The sequence below is a fragment of the Berghia stephanieae genome, chromosome 2, assembly GCF_034508935.2.
Source record: "Berghia stephanieae isolate SIO BIC M18660-M18661 chromosome 2, UCSD_Bste_1.3, whole genome shotgun sequence".
Classification (NCBI taxonomy): Eukaryota; Metazoa; Mollusca; class Gastropoda; order Nudibranchia; family Aeolidiidae; genus Berghia; species Berghia stephanieae.
This window is the reverse complement of record NC_088361.1, coordinates 86,998,312-87,016,115: the sequence shown is the minus strand read 5'-3', so window position 1 is coordinate 87,016,115 and position 17,804 is coordinate 86,998,312. Positions and strand designations below refer to the sequence as shown.

Here is a 17,804-nt window from a genome sequence, read left to right as displayed (position 1 = left end):
TAAGTTGCCGGCACTGCTTTACTCAGTATTCATAAATATTTCTGAACAAAAGAGAAAATGAGGCTAAAAATATCTCAAAATCAAATTTTCCTCTGATTCTTTCAGAGCAAACATTTTGAAAATTGGTACTACATGAATCGGCAGACAACTTATTTTCTTGAACAAGACTGAAAGACGGAATAATTTTGCAATCAAACGCAACTTTTACCATAAATTTGATACATCAGTCGACAACAACAAACACTGGATATGTAATATTCAAGCACAAAAGTATTCAAACACGGAGTACTAATCACACATCAGATCAGGCTACCAGAGCAAGAGGTAATGAGATAAGAAAGGTCAAATCTTTTTCACCTCGATTTCTGTCCGATTGGCATTTGATATTCCATCGATTGGCATTTGATATTCCATCGAGGAGACCAAATTGTACATAATGTTTTCTTAATGTTTAATGGTGATATTTGATGAAATGATTATTATATTATAGCCAAGACTCTTTTATGGTATTTTTACTAAAAATTACGAATATATTAGAATCTTTTGCATTATTTTCCCTTCAAATATAAAAATACTAGATCTCAGCCCATTTACTAAAATAATTCTGACTGGATCCAAAGTATTCATGAATACTTTTGATTCAAGATGCAAGTTGCCAACTCCTACGATTAGCTGCTTGTACTCGATTGACCCGGGATTCATTCACCAGCTCTTCATAGGTCTAATCCATATGAACACAGAACTCCAATCCCGTGGACTTCGTTGTAAATGAGATGCACTGTATTTATCTGTGATCCAGTGAACATCTCATTGAATACTCAATCTTCAAGTTAAAGGGTTTTCATACTCATACTTGTATATTACCCGACAGGTCACACAACAGTTTCGACAGATGTCAGCATGATTTTGTTTCTTCTTATAAAACATTGTCGTGGTTGTGGTAAAATGAAACAAATACAAGATATTGAAAAATAAAATGCTCAAGTGTAAATTTATTATAAAGAACTTTATTTCAAGCTATCAAGTGAGTAACATTAAAATATTTACAAACGTTTAATAATACATTTCATAATGTTATGAAAGTGAAGAATCTGTCCTAGTGATGAAAACAAATAAAAAAATAATCAAAATTAAGTGCCGATCTAGGAAAAAATTAATTTAGGATTTTTGTAGTTCCAATTATTTTTAAAATCTATTCAATTTGATAAATGATTGAACACATAGAGGCACATAAAAATCTATGTAAAAAAATAAAATGACCACAACAGAATGAAACGGATATATTATAATTATACCAAAGCATACCTGAATAATCACAAGTGAAAAATGTTGAGAAATAGAATTCATGCAAATATTAACTTCCCATATTGCCTTTCAACATTTTTTTTTTGCCCAATCCAACTTTTTTGTTTGTTGCTAATTTTTTAAAATAAGATTCTACAAATCAAGAAAAAAATATTTTTTTTAATTTCTAAAAAATAAAAGAATGGAAGGCCATCATACCTGACGGCATGGTGATCTAAATTAAATTAGGACATCGCTGCAGAGAAGACATAAAAAAGTTAATTGTGATTGCTAAGTGAATTGAATTTCTATGGATTATGTGAGACCAAATCGTTCTGCTCGTTTTCTCTTCTTGGCCTGTTGACAAAATGGAAAAAAAAATATTTGTTAAAAATGAAGTGAAAACAAGAAATTAATCATTGATTTGAAAATGAAAAAAATGTGACTTATAACCCCTCCCCTACCCTTCCCGAATAATACAAATTTATTTTAAGTTGTCAATTAATTACCACTGATAAAGTTGCCAACTTGGTGACAATTGCATCAAGTTACTCCAGCCTCCATTTTGATAAACAAGTTCAAGCTCTCTGATTATGTTATGTAAACATACCATCAGCCATGAATGTTGAAAATGGCGTTTAGTGTTTATAAATTGGTGAACTTTGAGAAAGTACAATCTGCTTATTGAAAAGAATATGAAAGCAATTACCACCAATATGGTAACTCATTGAAGACACAGAGTTATGGCCCATGTGAAACCCCAGTAGTGTAAGATTATGGATCTTATTCACACAGCTGCAATTTTTTAAAATTTCTTAAGATAAATCAAAGCTGCTTTTGGCATTTAGAAGATGCAGATCTCAGCTTTACTCTAAAACAATCATTCTAAATGAAAAGTATGTACATAACTTTCAAGACATCATATATTTGGACAAAACTTTTTGTTATAATCACTACAATCATTTTGTGGTGAAGATTCTTCAATTGTCTCTGTCTTGTGCCTTTTTTATGATGTTTGATAGTGCTGTTAATCTGATTTCATCATTAAGTTGTTTCAAATTGTAATTGAGAGTGAGAGGTAATGTTGTTGGTGGTCATCCCCTAGCTAGTAGATTCTGGCCACAGGAATAGTGCGTTATTGTTTTACTGATGTGAATTTCAGGTTTATGATATGTCCGAAAAGTGTCCACCTTAGCTCAAAAATTTGAATTGAAAAGGGTTTCCATAAGCATTATGCAAACAATAAATATAGAGTGGTACACAAAACTAATCTCTTAGTTTTGCCATAAGAAGATAATATTACTCACTTCTACTTCACTGTCAGTGGAATTCAAACTAACAGTGGACGTGGAGGATGTTGAAGTGCTTGAGCCAAATCTCTCTGCCCTTTTCCTCTTTTTCTCCTCTTCTGTAACCTGAAGGTAAAAAAATATGAATAAGCTAAATAATGATGATTATAATAAATATTATGTCAAATGATATTAACCTGTGAGACAGATATTAGTGAAAAATTGGTATTTTTATAAGCCATTTCACATTAAAAGCAATGGTTAAAATTATACCGTTTATAGCACCTTTGTGTCTGCGTGAGAAAACTAAAAACAACTTTTAAAAAATAAACTGAAAATCAGATAATCGGGACCAGTCAAACTTTGAAGAAAGATTGGGACCTTCCCGACTAAATCTGAACAAATGGCAGGTCTGAGATTGGCAATAATGGAAGAAAGAAAATTAGTATAAAAAGTATAAATAAAAAGAAAAAAAAATTTGAATTCCAACATTATCACCATGGTCTTTTTTCTTCTACCAATACAATTCACCTTGGACTTAACAAATTCGACGGGACTGGAGATCAATCCTTATTGAATGCAGTACTGGCCGAGATTCAGTGGACTCCACACAAAGTCAACACTTCTTGTTGGTTCCAAATTTGCTGTTCTTTATCTACATGTATTCCATGGATAACGGATAATGTCAACCGATCTTTCCACTTTGGCGGTGTTGGCTTTATCAGGATTCCACTGTTAAGGATTGCTTTTGTTGTTCACGTGTAATGTTAAATCTAAGCTCCACTATATTATAATACAGAAGCTGATATTATCAGACCACAACCTTCTAAAAATATGAGTAGGATAAACACGCTATACGCATGGACTTTTCAGTCCTTATTGACATTGCTTGTGTAAAAGTTTGAGTTTGTATTAACGGCATTTAAAATGCAGATGACATTGACATCAAACAGAAATCTAAATTAGCTTACTGAGCTGGTAGACACTCCAAACCTCTCTGCTCTTTTCTTCAGTTTCTCCACATCTACCTAGAAATAGAATATACACTGAATAAAAAACATAAGAAAAAAAAACAGAAAAATCTAGATGTGTTAAAAGCGATGTACAAAAAACTGTTTCTTCCTCAACAATCCTCAACTTTTAAAGCAAACATTGTATCAATCACAGATTTAAAAAAAAAAAAAAAAAAAAAATACAATTTGCTGACTAGATGTGCCAAAAACGTTCTGACATTGTGGGAAATACTGTTCTGACGTTGTGCCAAAAGCTGTTCTGACGCTGTCCAAAAACTATTGTGATGTTGTGCCAAAAACTGTTATAACGTTGTTTCCAAAAATTGTTCTGACATTGTGCTAAAAACTGTACTGACAGTGTGCCAAAAACTGTTCTAACGTTGTGCCAAAAACTGTTCTGACACTGTGCCAAAAACTGTTCTGACATTGTGCCAAAATCTGTTCTGACTTTGTGCCAAAAACTGTTCTAACGTTGTGCTAAAAACTGTTCTGACATTGTGCCAAAAACTGTTCTGACATTGTGCCAAAAACTGTTCTGACTTTGTGCCAAAAACTGTTCTAACGTTGTGCCAAAAACTGTTCTGACATTGTGCCAAAAATTGTTCTGACATTGAGCCGAAATCTGTTCTGACATGGTACCAAAAACTGTTCCGACATTGTCCAAACAGTACTGACGTTGTGCCAAAAACTGTTCTGATGTCTGTCTTGTGTGTGGATTTAAAGTGATGTATTAACATTTTAACTGTTTTGTTATTATTTATAGAAGGGTTTTGGTCTCAAAACATTGTGTGTTTGGTATTTTGTTCTTTTTTGAAGCTGTCATATTCATTTTTGCACATTACACTTTGGTATTATCCAATCTTACTTTCAAGGTCAAAAACTGATTTCATTTTATGGACTTTCAATATATAATCTTTCACCATAAACTTCCTTTTTGGGTGATACATGCTTAAATTATCAAGAATTATTGTTCTCAGGAAGGGTGGTAAAAAACACAATCAAAATATAATGTAACAACTTACTGGTCCTACAGAAGAACTGATTTTCCCAGACTTGTTTTCACTTGAGGCCATTCCAAACCTGACAATTGAAATAGTAAGAACCAAATAAATATCAGAGTAGACCATCCAAAACAATTTTGCTCATGAATTTGAGTAAACCATCTATTTTTTTTAAAATTAAAAAAAAATCTTTTTATTTTTATGTTGTGCATGTTTTTAGGCCAAACAAAATAACCACTCGAGATATTCTAGAAAAAGCCGATAATTTTATTTAAAAAAAAAACAAAAAAACTACATAACAGAGAGATGATTTACACGGGAAAAATATAATCTCCCCAAACTCTAACTCTACATTTGATTGTTTTCCTTCCAGCCAGGGCAAGGCCAAGGACAAAACCAAGTAATTTCATTCCAAGACAAAGACAAATCAAGTAAGAAAACAGATATAGAGGAATAAAAGACACAGCAAGTGCGCCCCTGCCCACTTTAGGAGAACAAAAGACCTCATCCGGTAATCTCATTGTTATCAATACTGAAAAGTACCTTTAAACACAAAGAATCTTTAAAACCATAGTTTCCACTATGAACAAAACCATAGTTTCAACTATGAACAAAACCATAGTTTTCACTATGAACAAAACCATAGTTTCCACTATGAACAAAACCATAGTTTCCACTATGACTATGAACAACATCATGGTTTCCACTAAGATCCACTAGGAACAAAATCATAGCTTTCACTGTCAACAAAACCATAGTTTCCACTATGAACAAAACCATAGTTTCCACTAAGGTTTTACGATGCTTGCAACAAATTTAGGTCATTTCAGCGCCAATAAAAAGGAAGAAAATTGGAAAGCCAAAAATGTGTAGATTTGGAACTGAAAACACACGAGAAAAAGTAAGAGTAAGAGGGAACATGTAGATTCCAAGAACATATACTATCAGTCCACTTAGTTTGAGATCACCTAAAAGTTTCATCCAGGCACAAGCACAGAGGAACACACTTAGAGGAACACACTCAAATGTTCACAAAACATAGATCTAAAGCAAAAAAAAAAAAAAGTAAACAAGCCAAAATATATCATTTCTCAAAACTAAAACTATACATTTGATTGTTTCCCTCCCAGCCAAGGACTACAGCCAGGGCTAGGACAAAACTAAATAATCCCATTCCAAGAAAAAGACAGAAAGCAACTCGGAAAACAAATAAAGTATAGGGGATAGAAAACACAGGGTGACCTCCTGCTCACCATGGGAGGTCAAAGACCAGAACAACATGTTTCCACTCTTAACAAAACCAGTTTCCACTGTCAACAAAACCATAGTTTCCATTCATAACAAAACCATAGTTTCCACGATTGAAATAAAATTTACCTTTGTGCCCTCAAATCTTTTTTAGCTTGTTCAGATGCAACTCCAAATTTTTCAGCTCTCAGTTTCAATCTCTGAAAGAAGAATTTCAATTTTAATCAATCAGAAATCCAAATTTATAAGTGTTTGTAACCGTACTTTTAAACTGCAATCTATTATAAAGTAAGATAACAATATAAATTAAAAATATAATTAAACCTGTAACTGTAATTGTCCTAGATAAAGTTATGAATAGACATACAATAAATTGTATTAATAAAAAATACCTACATATAATCATACTAGACAAAGAGTACTCTGAAACAGAGTGCTTGCATACCCAAACAAAAGTGCACCCATCCTGCACTGTCATGATCACAATGTTGTCTGTATTGTTCCCATACGAAGACTCGCCATTTTCACTCTTTCGTTAGTATTTTCACGATCACAGGCTTCAGGCAGCCCCTACCGTTTTCTACATGATCATAATGCAAATTTTAATCAATTGATATTTGAAACACAAGTTTATTGGTCGAAATTTTAAAAATGTAGGTTTTTAATTTTTTTTTTTTTTTAAAGTAGAGCAGTATTTTACTGAACAGTATTTACACAAGACATGATCAATGATCAATGTTGACATGTGGAAAACATCTAGAACTTATATTTTTGTTTGTTTGTCTCAAGTAGGACCATACTATATAAAATGAACATTTATACTCACTTCGGCATCTGTCAATTTCTTCACCTCGGTAGGCTTTGCGGTGACTGTTGTGTCTGCTGCCATTTGTACATTTGGCTTGGGAATGGAGCTGAAAAATGAGGATTTTAAAAGTAAAAATGTTATGAATTTCATTGCCAGTGTTGTTATACCTACTTGAATAGATGAAATAAAATATCTTAAAGCGTTGTAGAGTTATTATTATGTCGAAACTAAATTTCTTCCAAATCATAATTTCCCCCATCATTATTCTGATTATATTTACATGTCCAACTCTTTTCAGCAATAAATAAAAACAACAATGAGATTAGAGTTTCATTAAATCTGGAGTTGAACTGCTATTACCGCTCTCTTGGTGGAAGTGGAAATAACTGATGCACAATAGAGGGCTGTATTAGAAGGTACAGGGTTTGGGAGGCACATTTAAGTCTCATTCCTCTTCCCACAAACAAGCAAGCAGCAAGAGAGTCTACAGCAAGTTCTTTAACAGCAGCCTCGACCAAGATAGTATGAAGTTCCACGGAAAATATTTAGATGTCAGAACTTGTTCTAGGGGCAGCGTGGCTCAGAGGTACGGTCTTTGCTTCATACCCAAAAGGTACTGAGTTTGATCTCCTGCCGCTGCGCGGTTTGGCCTTGTGCAAGTCACCTCACCCTAGCTCAATTTGTGGCTGACGCTTGGGTTATTCCAGTCTTCCCTTGGAATAGACCCTAGAGGCAAATTTCCCCCATAGGATGAATAAAGGGAATTTTATCTTAAATAATTTTAAAAAATCTAAAATCCCAAGCCATCACTCATTCAGACTGAGTAAAGTATCACTGTAATATTAATGAAAATTTGAAATTCTAAGTTTTCCTATATTTCAATCCGCGACCAAGGGCTACAAACCTTGACTTCAAAATCATTATTTCATCAAGTGGAATCAGGACTTGGCTTTAAGAAACCCGGACACAATACTGTTATGTTTTGTTGCTTGCAAAACTAGGAGAGTGTTGTTGCATGACAGATTCTTAAAACATTGATTGTAAATGAGACCCATGTTTCATGCTTACTACTTAGGTCACACTCAGTCTATGGATGTTGTAAAAATACTCCCTCTTTTACCTGACAAGGCAGTTTTTTTTCAAAACAAAATCCCAAATTTTGCGATTAATTTTCTTGAAAACCCATAATTAGATAATGAAAGAGAAAGGTATTTGTTCGTTTTTATTTTTAAGGGTTTCACGGCGCTTGCAACAAATGTAAGGAAGGTCATATCAGCGCTGATAAATAGGAAGAAAATGAGATAATAAAAAAGAAACTACTCTGATTAATTATCTTTCACGTTCTACACGAGCTATCAAATTTAAAATCATAAAAAAATTCATCTTTTTTTTTTCCTCTTTGCAAAAACTCGAACAATTTGCAAAACGTTGCAAAAAATTGCAAATTTTGCGACAGCAATGCAAATCAGTGATAATTTGCGACTTCTTGAGTCCGCAAGCGAAGCAAAAAACTCCCATGCCAGTTTTACTTGAATTTGAATAATAAGATGCATTCAGTTCAGTTCATTTATTCAAAGTATCTTATGAATGTCAATATTTGTTTATTTGTTTCCAAAAGCAATATGATAATATATATTGCTTTTATATTCATATAGCACTTGTCAATAGCTTTTATGACCATCTCAGCATAAAACAACATTTATCTGAGTTGTCAACATCTTCATTATTTCCTTAAAAAAATAATATGGTTTGTGACTTTCAATAACTCTAAACTCTTGCTAAAAAGTTTTCAATATTGAAATATAGCAATCTTTTAGGATTATAATCAACAATCCATGATTATAACCCTGGATATATATATATTTATATACACTGCAGTCCGCTTAAGATAAACTGCCAGGGGCCATAAAAAGGTTTATTTTATCCGAGATTTATCTTTTTTTTTTTTCCTCTTTGCAAAATCTCGAAAATTTGCAAAAAGTTGCAAAAAATTGCAAATTTTGCGACCGCAATGCAAATCAGTGATAATTTTCGACTTCTTGAGGCCTCAAGCGATGCAAAAAACTTCAATATTGAAATATAGCAATCTTTTAGGATTATAATCAACAATCCATGAGTATAACCCTGGATATATATATATATATATAATTATATACACTGCAGTCTGCTTAAGACAAACTGCCAGGGATCATAAAAAAGGTTTATTTCATCCGAGATTTATCTTATCCAAAACTAAAGGGGCCAACCCTTTAGTGCCAAACATATTGTTTTTGTTATCCCCCTTTAATAAATACATATTCCCCTATTCAAAACCTTGCCCCTTATAGTTGTCCCTTGAATACGCCTAAATGCTGGAATGAGATCCTTTTCTCATTTCGGACTCTCTGCTTGGAACACCTTACCACATTTGTGAAAAAGAATCTTTGTCTATTTTTAAACGTTGATGATATGAGAAGCAAGATAGGTGTCCGGTTTGTGTTGTGTTGTGTGTTTATGTGTGTGTGAGTGTGCTAGTGTGTGTGAATGAGTATGTTTCAGCCAAAGTAATTTGTAATTTAAGTGCTTAAAGTCTCGTGTCTCAGAATTTTCGTGCTATATAAGTTTTCAGCATTATTATTATTTTTGGACTATTATTTGTCATTAGTGTCATCTTTCACAATGCAATCAGTATACGATGAGCTAAAAGCTTGGAGGAGACAAAGTGAGAATTAATAAAACAGAAATTGGGAGAGATGATACGATATTACCACTTGTCCCCTAGTCCAAGCTCATTGCACGATGACCGCCAGTTTTGGACTGATTACAGATTGGCGAGTCCTTTAAACTATCCAAGTGAGGGTTAATTTGGGGGGGGGGGGGGGGGGGGGGGGGTGGGTGGCAACTCCTAGATGCCAACTTTGCAGTGGAGGTGTGCATGGCATAGATGAGACATGTGTATGCGTGTGTGTATGTGTGTTAGGGAGACAGACAGAGAGAGAGAGAGAGAGAGAGAGAGAGAGAGAGAGAGAGAGAGAGAGAGAGAGAGAGAGTGGGGGGGGGGGGGGGGGTCGTGTAGCGATATGCTTTGTGTATTTCAGGGAGTCTTTGCAAACACTACACATTTGGTTGATGTAGCCGATGCTGGTTCTTGATTGCAGCAAGTGAATGAACGATGAAAAGACTAAAAGATGGGAGATGGAGGGCGAGAGGGAGGGGAGGGGGGGGGGGGGGGGGGGGGGTGATGATTGAGTGACTTTCATTATACTCCCTGTCCATCCCAGTCATGCAGATCCAGATTGATGAGTTTATCTTATCGGACTAGCTGATAGATGGAGTTTATCGTAACCGTTTTAAATTACTAAGCAGAAAAATGGGGACCAGCCTCTGAGTTTATTTTAAGCGAGAGTTTATCTTAACTTTTCACAATTCAATCAGTATACAATGAGTTTATCTTAACCTTAAGCGGACTGCAGTGTATATTTATATATATATATATATATATATATATATATATATATATATATATATGGATTGCTGATTATGATTCTCCAACAATAATCTTACTTTGTAGGAGCAATACCATTGGAGGCTTTTTTTTCTACAGACTCCACTGTGGCTGTCTTAGGAATTACAGCTGCTGCGACTGGAGTAGAATCATCTTTTAACTGTAAAGTAACAAAAATAATTTTACAAAAATAAGATATCATCGCCTAGGCATTCATTCCACCAAGGAATATAGATAAGTCATCAAACAAGATGTCTGATGTCAACAGGAATCACCTATGTTGTCCAAGTGAGCAAATTGGGGGTTAATAATCTTGCTCAAGAAAAAAAACGAAAGTGCCTGAAGCGGGGCTCGAACCCGGGTCCTTCCGGTTCACAGTGCAATGCCTTAACCACTCGGCCACTTCGCCCCCCATATATATATATTAGGCAGTTTAGTGAGCGGCAGCAGTGGCAGTCAAATTGTGACCCAACTCGCCCATAGGAAAGTTGTGACTGGAAATTGCTGTTCGGTTTTGGGGGGTTCAATTAAAGATGCATAACTTCGTTATAAAGAGGAATTTCGCAGATATTTTGGTATCATTATTATCGTCTTTCAATTTCCTTTTAAATGGTGCCAATTAAGGAAAAATCCATTAATAATTCCAGAAGTTATATGAAGTTAAAATCTGACAATTTTCAAATGCATTAATTTTTTTATTTACCGCGTGTGTTTTTAAAATAAAAAAGCTTGTTTTTAGAATAACATCTAAACTTTATTCATACCAAATTTCATAGCTCTATATCTATGCGCAGACACTTTTTAACTCTGCGTTGAAATGCCATGTTTACACTATCTTCTCATCATGGCTGCCTGACGATATCGATATTCATATCGATATTTTAAATTTAGTTATGTATTATTTTTAATTTAGTCCATAATATTTTCAGTACTATTATTTACTATGTTTTTATTTTGAATAAATACTTTCCAACTTTATTTATGGGCATTTTATAGTTTTTGTTTTAAAAGTTCGTATATTTCTTCTCTTTGTGAAATCCGATATTAATAATATCAATATTTTAAAAATACCAATTGCTTTAATTTAATTTATTTTGCCATCAAACCATCAGGTTACTTTCCCATATGTTTAGATATGTTTGTTATCATTTGTATCCATATTCTAAAGGCCTTACCCTTGATAATAATTATTGTAAGAAGTTCTATTAATTATAAATTTTGACAGCCCCACACATTGAGAGAGAAGGGGGGGGGGGGGTTGGAATAAAATTATATTAATTGCCAGTTCAAATGATGTAATAGCAATAAACCCAAAGTGGTTCAGCAGAATTTTTTAAAGTATTAAAAGCCAGAACTTTCCTTCTAATTAAAATAGGTAATCCGTTTCAATTTATTTGAACTTTTTCAATCTACCATTTTATTTAAATGCAATTAGATTGCCAGAGAGGTAAAAATAAACTCATTATGTCATTAAGCAACATTAACATGTTTATATCTTTTCATTTAAATACTCTCAAACCCTTTTTTATTCTCTATGTATTAAATCAAAGAGGGGACTTATTTGCAATTGTTTCAGTGAAATATTGGGGATAAATCCAAAAGTGATATATAGCAAATTGTTTCTTACGTCTAGCCGAGTTTTTAATTATGTAACATTTGCGTCATATTATGTAATAATGTGTTAATTTGAAATGTTTATCTTCCTCTTTATAAATGTAAATGCATTGTACTCGATAAGACGAACATTTTGGTATACAATATATGATAAGAACTCCATATTGACTGTTTTAACCATTTTCTATTTATTAACATCACGCGATTTCGGTCACAACTTTGCAATGGTAATTTTGGGGTAAAAATCGGTCTAAAATTTCAGACTTTGAACTGCCGTAACTACATTTCTAATCAAGATAGAAACAAAATTCAAACTGTTTTGTAATCTGTGATGCCAGCTCTTTCATATGACATTGGTTTCAAGTGTGTGAGTTACATTTAGAATTTATATTAAATTCCCTATATATATATATATATATATATATATATATATATATATATATATATATATATGGTGGCGTTTTTATACACCTCCGTTGGAGGTGATGGTAAATTAATGAAAATGTTGCTGCATACGTCCATGAGGTTTAAATAGTTTTAGATTGTAGTTTAGCACGCTGCTTAGTGATTACCGATGTACAATGATGATAAATTAAAGAATAATAACAATAATTTAAAAAATCAAAAGTAAAAAGAAACATGGCACACAAATACTGATCTCAAATAAATAAATAATTTTAGAAAATTAAAATCAAAGTTTTTTTAAAAACATGATAAAAAGTTTTTGAAAAAAAAAAAAAGCAAGAAAAAAAGCAAACAAAAACAAAGTAAATCAAAAAAAAAAAAAAAATATATATCAACAATGGGAATCGTACCCAGTACTTTCAAGGTTGGAGTCTGACAACTTGTCCACTGCGCTACGGAGCCACCTGCCTGTTCATCACATTTAATAAGGTCTTTCTAAAACATTATTTTATCTTCAATGCAACTTCTATTTTCTGGTTTTATATTTCGATTTTTAAAATTATTATTATTTTTATATAAATTTATTAACAAAAACATCCTACAGATGTCACAATATAACTTTCGCCATGTCCAAATACAGAAACACAATATCGCTAATGAAATTGGGTGGAATGCGCATGCGTGGCGGAGGTGTATAAAAACGATCCGTTAAGATACACCGTCAACAGAGGTGCATAAAAACACTACGTATATATATATAAATTATAAGAATGAATGGGGCCTTTAAATTAAAGATGCACTACAGACTGACAGGAGGGTTACCATGACTTCTTAAAAAAATGTAATACACCACGTCTAGTAATGCTCTGACTCTGTCTGAAGTCAATCTGTTTATTTAAAAAGGAAGGAAGGAAGGAAGGAAGAAGAAGAAGAAGCTAAAATCTTACACTTACAATTTCATCATCATCAATAACGGGGTCGCTGCCATCACCAGAGGCTCCCATGGATTCAACAAGTCGCTTGATTAGATCTGGTTTTGTTCCTGACGTCGACAAGCCCTTGTCCTTCAAGGCTTGCTTCAATTCTGGAACCTAAAATAAATTTATATTGAGCATAAATATAAATTTTTTACAAATAGACCGTGACTGCGATTAATGACGATTGATTAATCACAGTGAATCACACAGTCAGTCACAGTCACAGCGCCTAAAAAATTAAAAATGCCTAACTTATCAAGTCAGTATATCGCGTGTGGAATTTCATCCGCCATTTTTTGCCACACAAAAGTTGGCACTTTGTATAAAATTTATTTTGCAACCGTCTGTCAATAACGACCGGTGATTTTTATTGACAGAAACGAAGAAAAGATAACCGGCTGCTCTCCTTCACCTTCGCCTTCATCATTTTTTCCTGTCCTGCGGCGTCATCATTAATCCATTCCTGAGGATAAACACGCACGTGTGATAAATTTTACAGAGAGGTTATATCTATTAATAATTCCAGGAGAATGACAATTTTTTGTTGCATAAAGAGGAAATAAAAATGGTATTGCACACAAATTCTACCTTCATTTTCTTCAAATCTTCTTCCATGATGTCAGCCATTTTGTTAGCGTACCTTGGGGATACTTTATTATACTGGATACAAGTATGGATTATATTGGAGATATCTTATTTTTTCGTTGAAGTACTAAATATCAAATTATTTAATTGTAAAAATAATGATTAATATGGTAATTTTCCTGAGATTGATCAAAACAAAGAATATAAATTAAAAATTAATGAAGTTAGAGGGATCCATGACATTATAGTTTTAGCAGTTGCACAAACTGAGAAGTTTTGATTTGCAACCGTTGAACTGTGGTATGCAGCATACACAAAATTTAATATTGTAAACTTCCTGGATGGATATTTCTTCTTTTCATCAGTGGCTTCAAGCCTAAACCAAATAAAACAAATGGAATTATTCCAAACGGATTTACATTATATTATACAACAGGGTGAGCACAGCTTATGGTGCAATAGATCTAATGGAAAACTTGAGCCAAAATCAGGTGAGTAGGCGTTTTATGGATTGCCTTTTTTGGGAACTGATTATTCTAGCAGACGATTATTATTATTATTATTATTATTATTATTATTATTATTATTATTATTATTATTATTATTATTATTATTATTATTATTATTATTATTATTATTATTATCCATCTCCCATCTTCGTCATCGTCCTCCTCCTCCTCCGCCTCTTTTATTTAACCGCCAGTGCCACCTCCAGCATAATAGAATCATAGTCATCATATCTCATCATCATCATCATAATCGTCATCATCTTCATTAACTATTGTAGATTTAGTGATTGTGATAAAAGCAGCAGTCTGTGATAAGGGAGACCAGTATTTTGTTCATTTCGTAAATTGACTTTTAAAGCTTCAAGTCAAGAAGCAAAATTCATTTTAATTTTTAATGGTTTTGTTTGTTAAAAATTATCTTTCAAATTATTAAAGTTGAAGTAACCGAAAGAAAGCAGTCGATGTGTGTATGACACATGCACCATACATTGGATTTTACTTCTTTGTTGTTGTTGTCGCTACCTTGAATTGATACAGAGAAAGACTTTCATGACTTTTACTTTTTTAAAGACTTTACGATGAAGAATGCAATGATTTCAGATACGCAGTCCTGAGTGAAAAAATAGCAGAAATTTTATTTTGTAATCTTAAGAAATTAAGCTCATCAAACACCATCAATTTTAGTAAGGGTAAACATTGAGGATTTCAAATTAAAAAAAAAAAAAAGCTTTTAAATTCGGGCGTCAATTTAACCACATTTTACCCATGTAATGTCAAGGAAACCAACTTTATAAAATATAATGGAATAATTCACAATGGTCATCTTTCTCACACATTGAAATCAAGCCATCTTCACCTTCTAATCATGCCTCCAAAGAAAGGTCTACAAAACTATCACAGCATTCCTTCTATTCTTTTACGCTGACAATGCTTGGAATTCATTTCCAGTGATCTTGAAATCCAAAATACGAGGTTCCGTAAGACACCTTCAAAATGCTTTCAAAACATGCTTCATGTAATGCTTTTATTATTATTATTATTATTATTATTATTATTATTATTATTATTATTATTATTATTATTATTATTATTATTATTATTATTATTAATATTATTAGTATTTGATATAGCGACGGTATCCACAAATTGTGCTCAGAGGTGCTTTACAATAGTTTTGTAGTATCACACAAGTTAATTCATTTGACTACAAAATCACCACAACAGTCACACACATATTATCTTGTCCAAATTTCACACAGAATTGCGGTAAGCAGCGTGAAAAAGATTGGTTTTTAGATGCCGCTTTTAGACTGGGAGACTTTCACAACACTGTCAGGTTTTGGTGGTAAAGAATTCCATACGATTGGAACTGAAAATGCAAAACCAGTCTGTAGCTGGTCTCATTGTCTAGTGCTACATTAGAGGAGTAAATTAATATCCTGTATGGAGCAGCACCTTGCTACGGTTAATTTGATCCAACAGCATTTTGATAGAATATTTATTTGATGAATTAAAAAAAATATATATATACAATGTTTTTATTATTGTAACAAGCACCTAGAGCTGTCACTGAGCAGGAGTGTGCACAATCGAAATAATTTCCATTATTATACATTATTATTAAAATTGAATTGAGCAAGTTTTGAGAGGGGAGTGGAAATTTTAGCAAGATTGGATATAGCATCTCTACACTAAGCCACATGCAATGCATTGAGATTTTCATTTGTTAACTTGTTGATTTTTCGGGCATGAAGGTAGCAGTATGACCTTTACTTTTAACGCAGAAGGTACCACGTTTTATTCCAAGTGCGAGTCTAGAGCAGCTGCCTTTACTACTGTTCACTGCCATAGTTTTAATACTCTTTAAGCAGGATAAACAGGGATCCCAATGGCTCAGTTGGTAGAGCACTCGCTTCACATACAAAGGGACTGAGATTGATTCCGGGTGAAGTCAGATTTTTTCTACCTGCTGACCATCCATCAATAATTGGGTAGCTAAGCCTGTTAGATTTAGTGGGAAGTACTTTGCATAGACTGGCGTCCTATCCAAAGGATAGCAAAAAATTACTATTGTCCATTTCACGCTTTGAAAATTGAGATTGTCTATAGCTCCATGAACCTAATGGCTTTGAAGTATCACTTTGAATAACGGAATGAGCAATTATAAGGATGATACAATGAGTATGAGTCATAGTGTGAAATTAGATTAAAGATGATATGGATATAATATTTTGAAATAGTTTAAATAATTTTTTAATGACTTTTCTAATATTGAAAATGTAAATGTGACTACTCACCACCTCAAAACATTATTATATCGGAATGAACAAGATTTCAAAAAGTGATATTACAGTTATAATAAACAGAAATGTGTTTTTTTTTTTTTATCAGGTCAAAAATCTATGTGTATTGTCTTAGTCCTTCAGTGCCGGAGTTTATCCCGGTTTCTATAGCATGAAACGGACATAGCAATTGCTAGCTACCCTTTGGATAGGACCCTAGTCTATCGCAACAAACTTTCCTCAAGCTGAAATAAGTCCTGGCATACCTTGTACATAGATTCCCTGACCGGACAGAGATGCATATATGAGGTGGAAGTCGGTGTGGTGAATTCAAGTGGGGACATAGACTCCTAGAAACTGGGGGAGAAGCTGCCAGGTTTCTCCACCAGCAAGAGGAGGCACTGGGTGGCAGCGAATCGGCTTCAGTCAAGAACCTGCCTAACGGCAAAATTGCTTCATGAGTGGGGACTTTCCACCTGTCCAATATGTACCCGTTGTGGTAACGAGCCTGAAACTGCAGAGCATCTAGATGTACGGTTTGTTGTGACGAAGCATCTTGGTGGGTTTGTGATGGTGCACGAGTGCGGTAAAGAACTTGCTGATCAGGTTGATCGTCATAACACGTGTGCGCACTATCAGAAGCTGCTGCCAGATCTATAATACCCAGCTACCCAATCACTGCTGGGTGATCATAGGGGGGGGGGGGGGGGGGGGGGGGGTTCAGAAAAAATCTCAACTGCACATGAGATTGATCTCAGTCCTTTTGCTTGTGGAATGTGTGCTCTACCAACTGAGCTTTCGGGACCCCCTATGTGTATTGTACTCAAGATAAAAACTTAACCCAAGTGTTATATATTTCACTTTAGAATTAAGTTTCAAGCATCAGGAGATATATCTCGACATAATACCGTTTTAGGGCAGGGGGTCACAATTTAGTTGCCTAACTATATGACAAAGTCAAGTGATGTTTAGAATAATCATTTCCTTGGTGGGTGACAACGATTGCAAATCACCTACCTTGGTAGTGTCCATTGTAAAGGCACTTTACATAAATATTCCACTTGACTCGGCGGGCCTAAGTGAATTCCTGGTTTCAGTTTCAGACGATATAATATGGGTATTGAAAGAGTGCTTGTAGAAGAAGGGTGTCTATCAAGTAACATGAGGTACAATATCATTACACACACAGACACACACACACGCACACACACACACACACAAGTGTATATATATTAATAAGTATATCTATCTATATATATATATATATATATATATATATTATATATATATATATATATATATATA

At 33.7% G+C, this 17,804-nt stretch overlaps 2 protein-coding genes across 2 annotated transcripts in view; one reads left to right on the top strand and one right to left on the bottom strand.

The window, feature by feature from the left end:
* Positions 1 to 987: 987 nt before the first annotated feature.
* LOC144965739 (uncharacterized) lies at positions 988 to 13,859 on the bottom strand. Its single transcript, XM_078901383.1, has 9 exons — positions 13,712 to 13,859; positions 13,100 to 13,237; positions 10,187 to 10,287; positions 6,662 to 6,749; positions 5,965 to 6,035; positions 4,609 to 4,666; positions 3,545 to 3,601; positions 2,592 to 2,699; positions 988 to 1,641 (listed from the first exon to the last, which is right to left on the bottom strand). Exons 1-9 carry the CDS (start codon positions 13,748 to 13,750, stop codon positions 1,600 to 1,602), a joined length of 702 nt encoding a protein of 233 aa, XP_078757509.1. The 5' UTR covers positions 13,751 to 13,859; the 3' UTR covers positions 988 to 1,599.
* A 161-nt stretch (positions 13,860 to 14,020) lies between these two features.
* The window catches only part of LOC144965737 (phosphatidylinositide phosphatase SAC2-like), a 183,270-nt gene continuing 179,486 nt past the window's right edge, over positions 14,021 to 17,804 (top strand). The window contains exon 1 of the mRNA XM_078901378.1: positions 14,021 to 14,199. Within this exon, the coding sequence (XP_078757504.1) occupies positions 14,103 to 14,199 (97 nt within the window). The 5' untranslated portion in view covers positions 14,021 to 14,102. The remainder of the gene's footprint in view (positions 14,200 to 17,804) is intronic.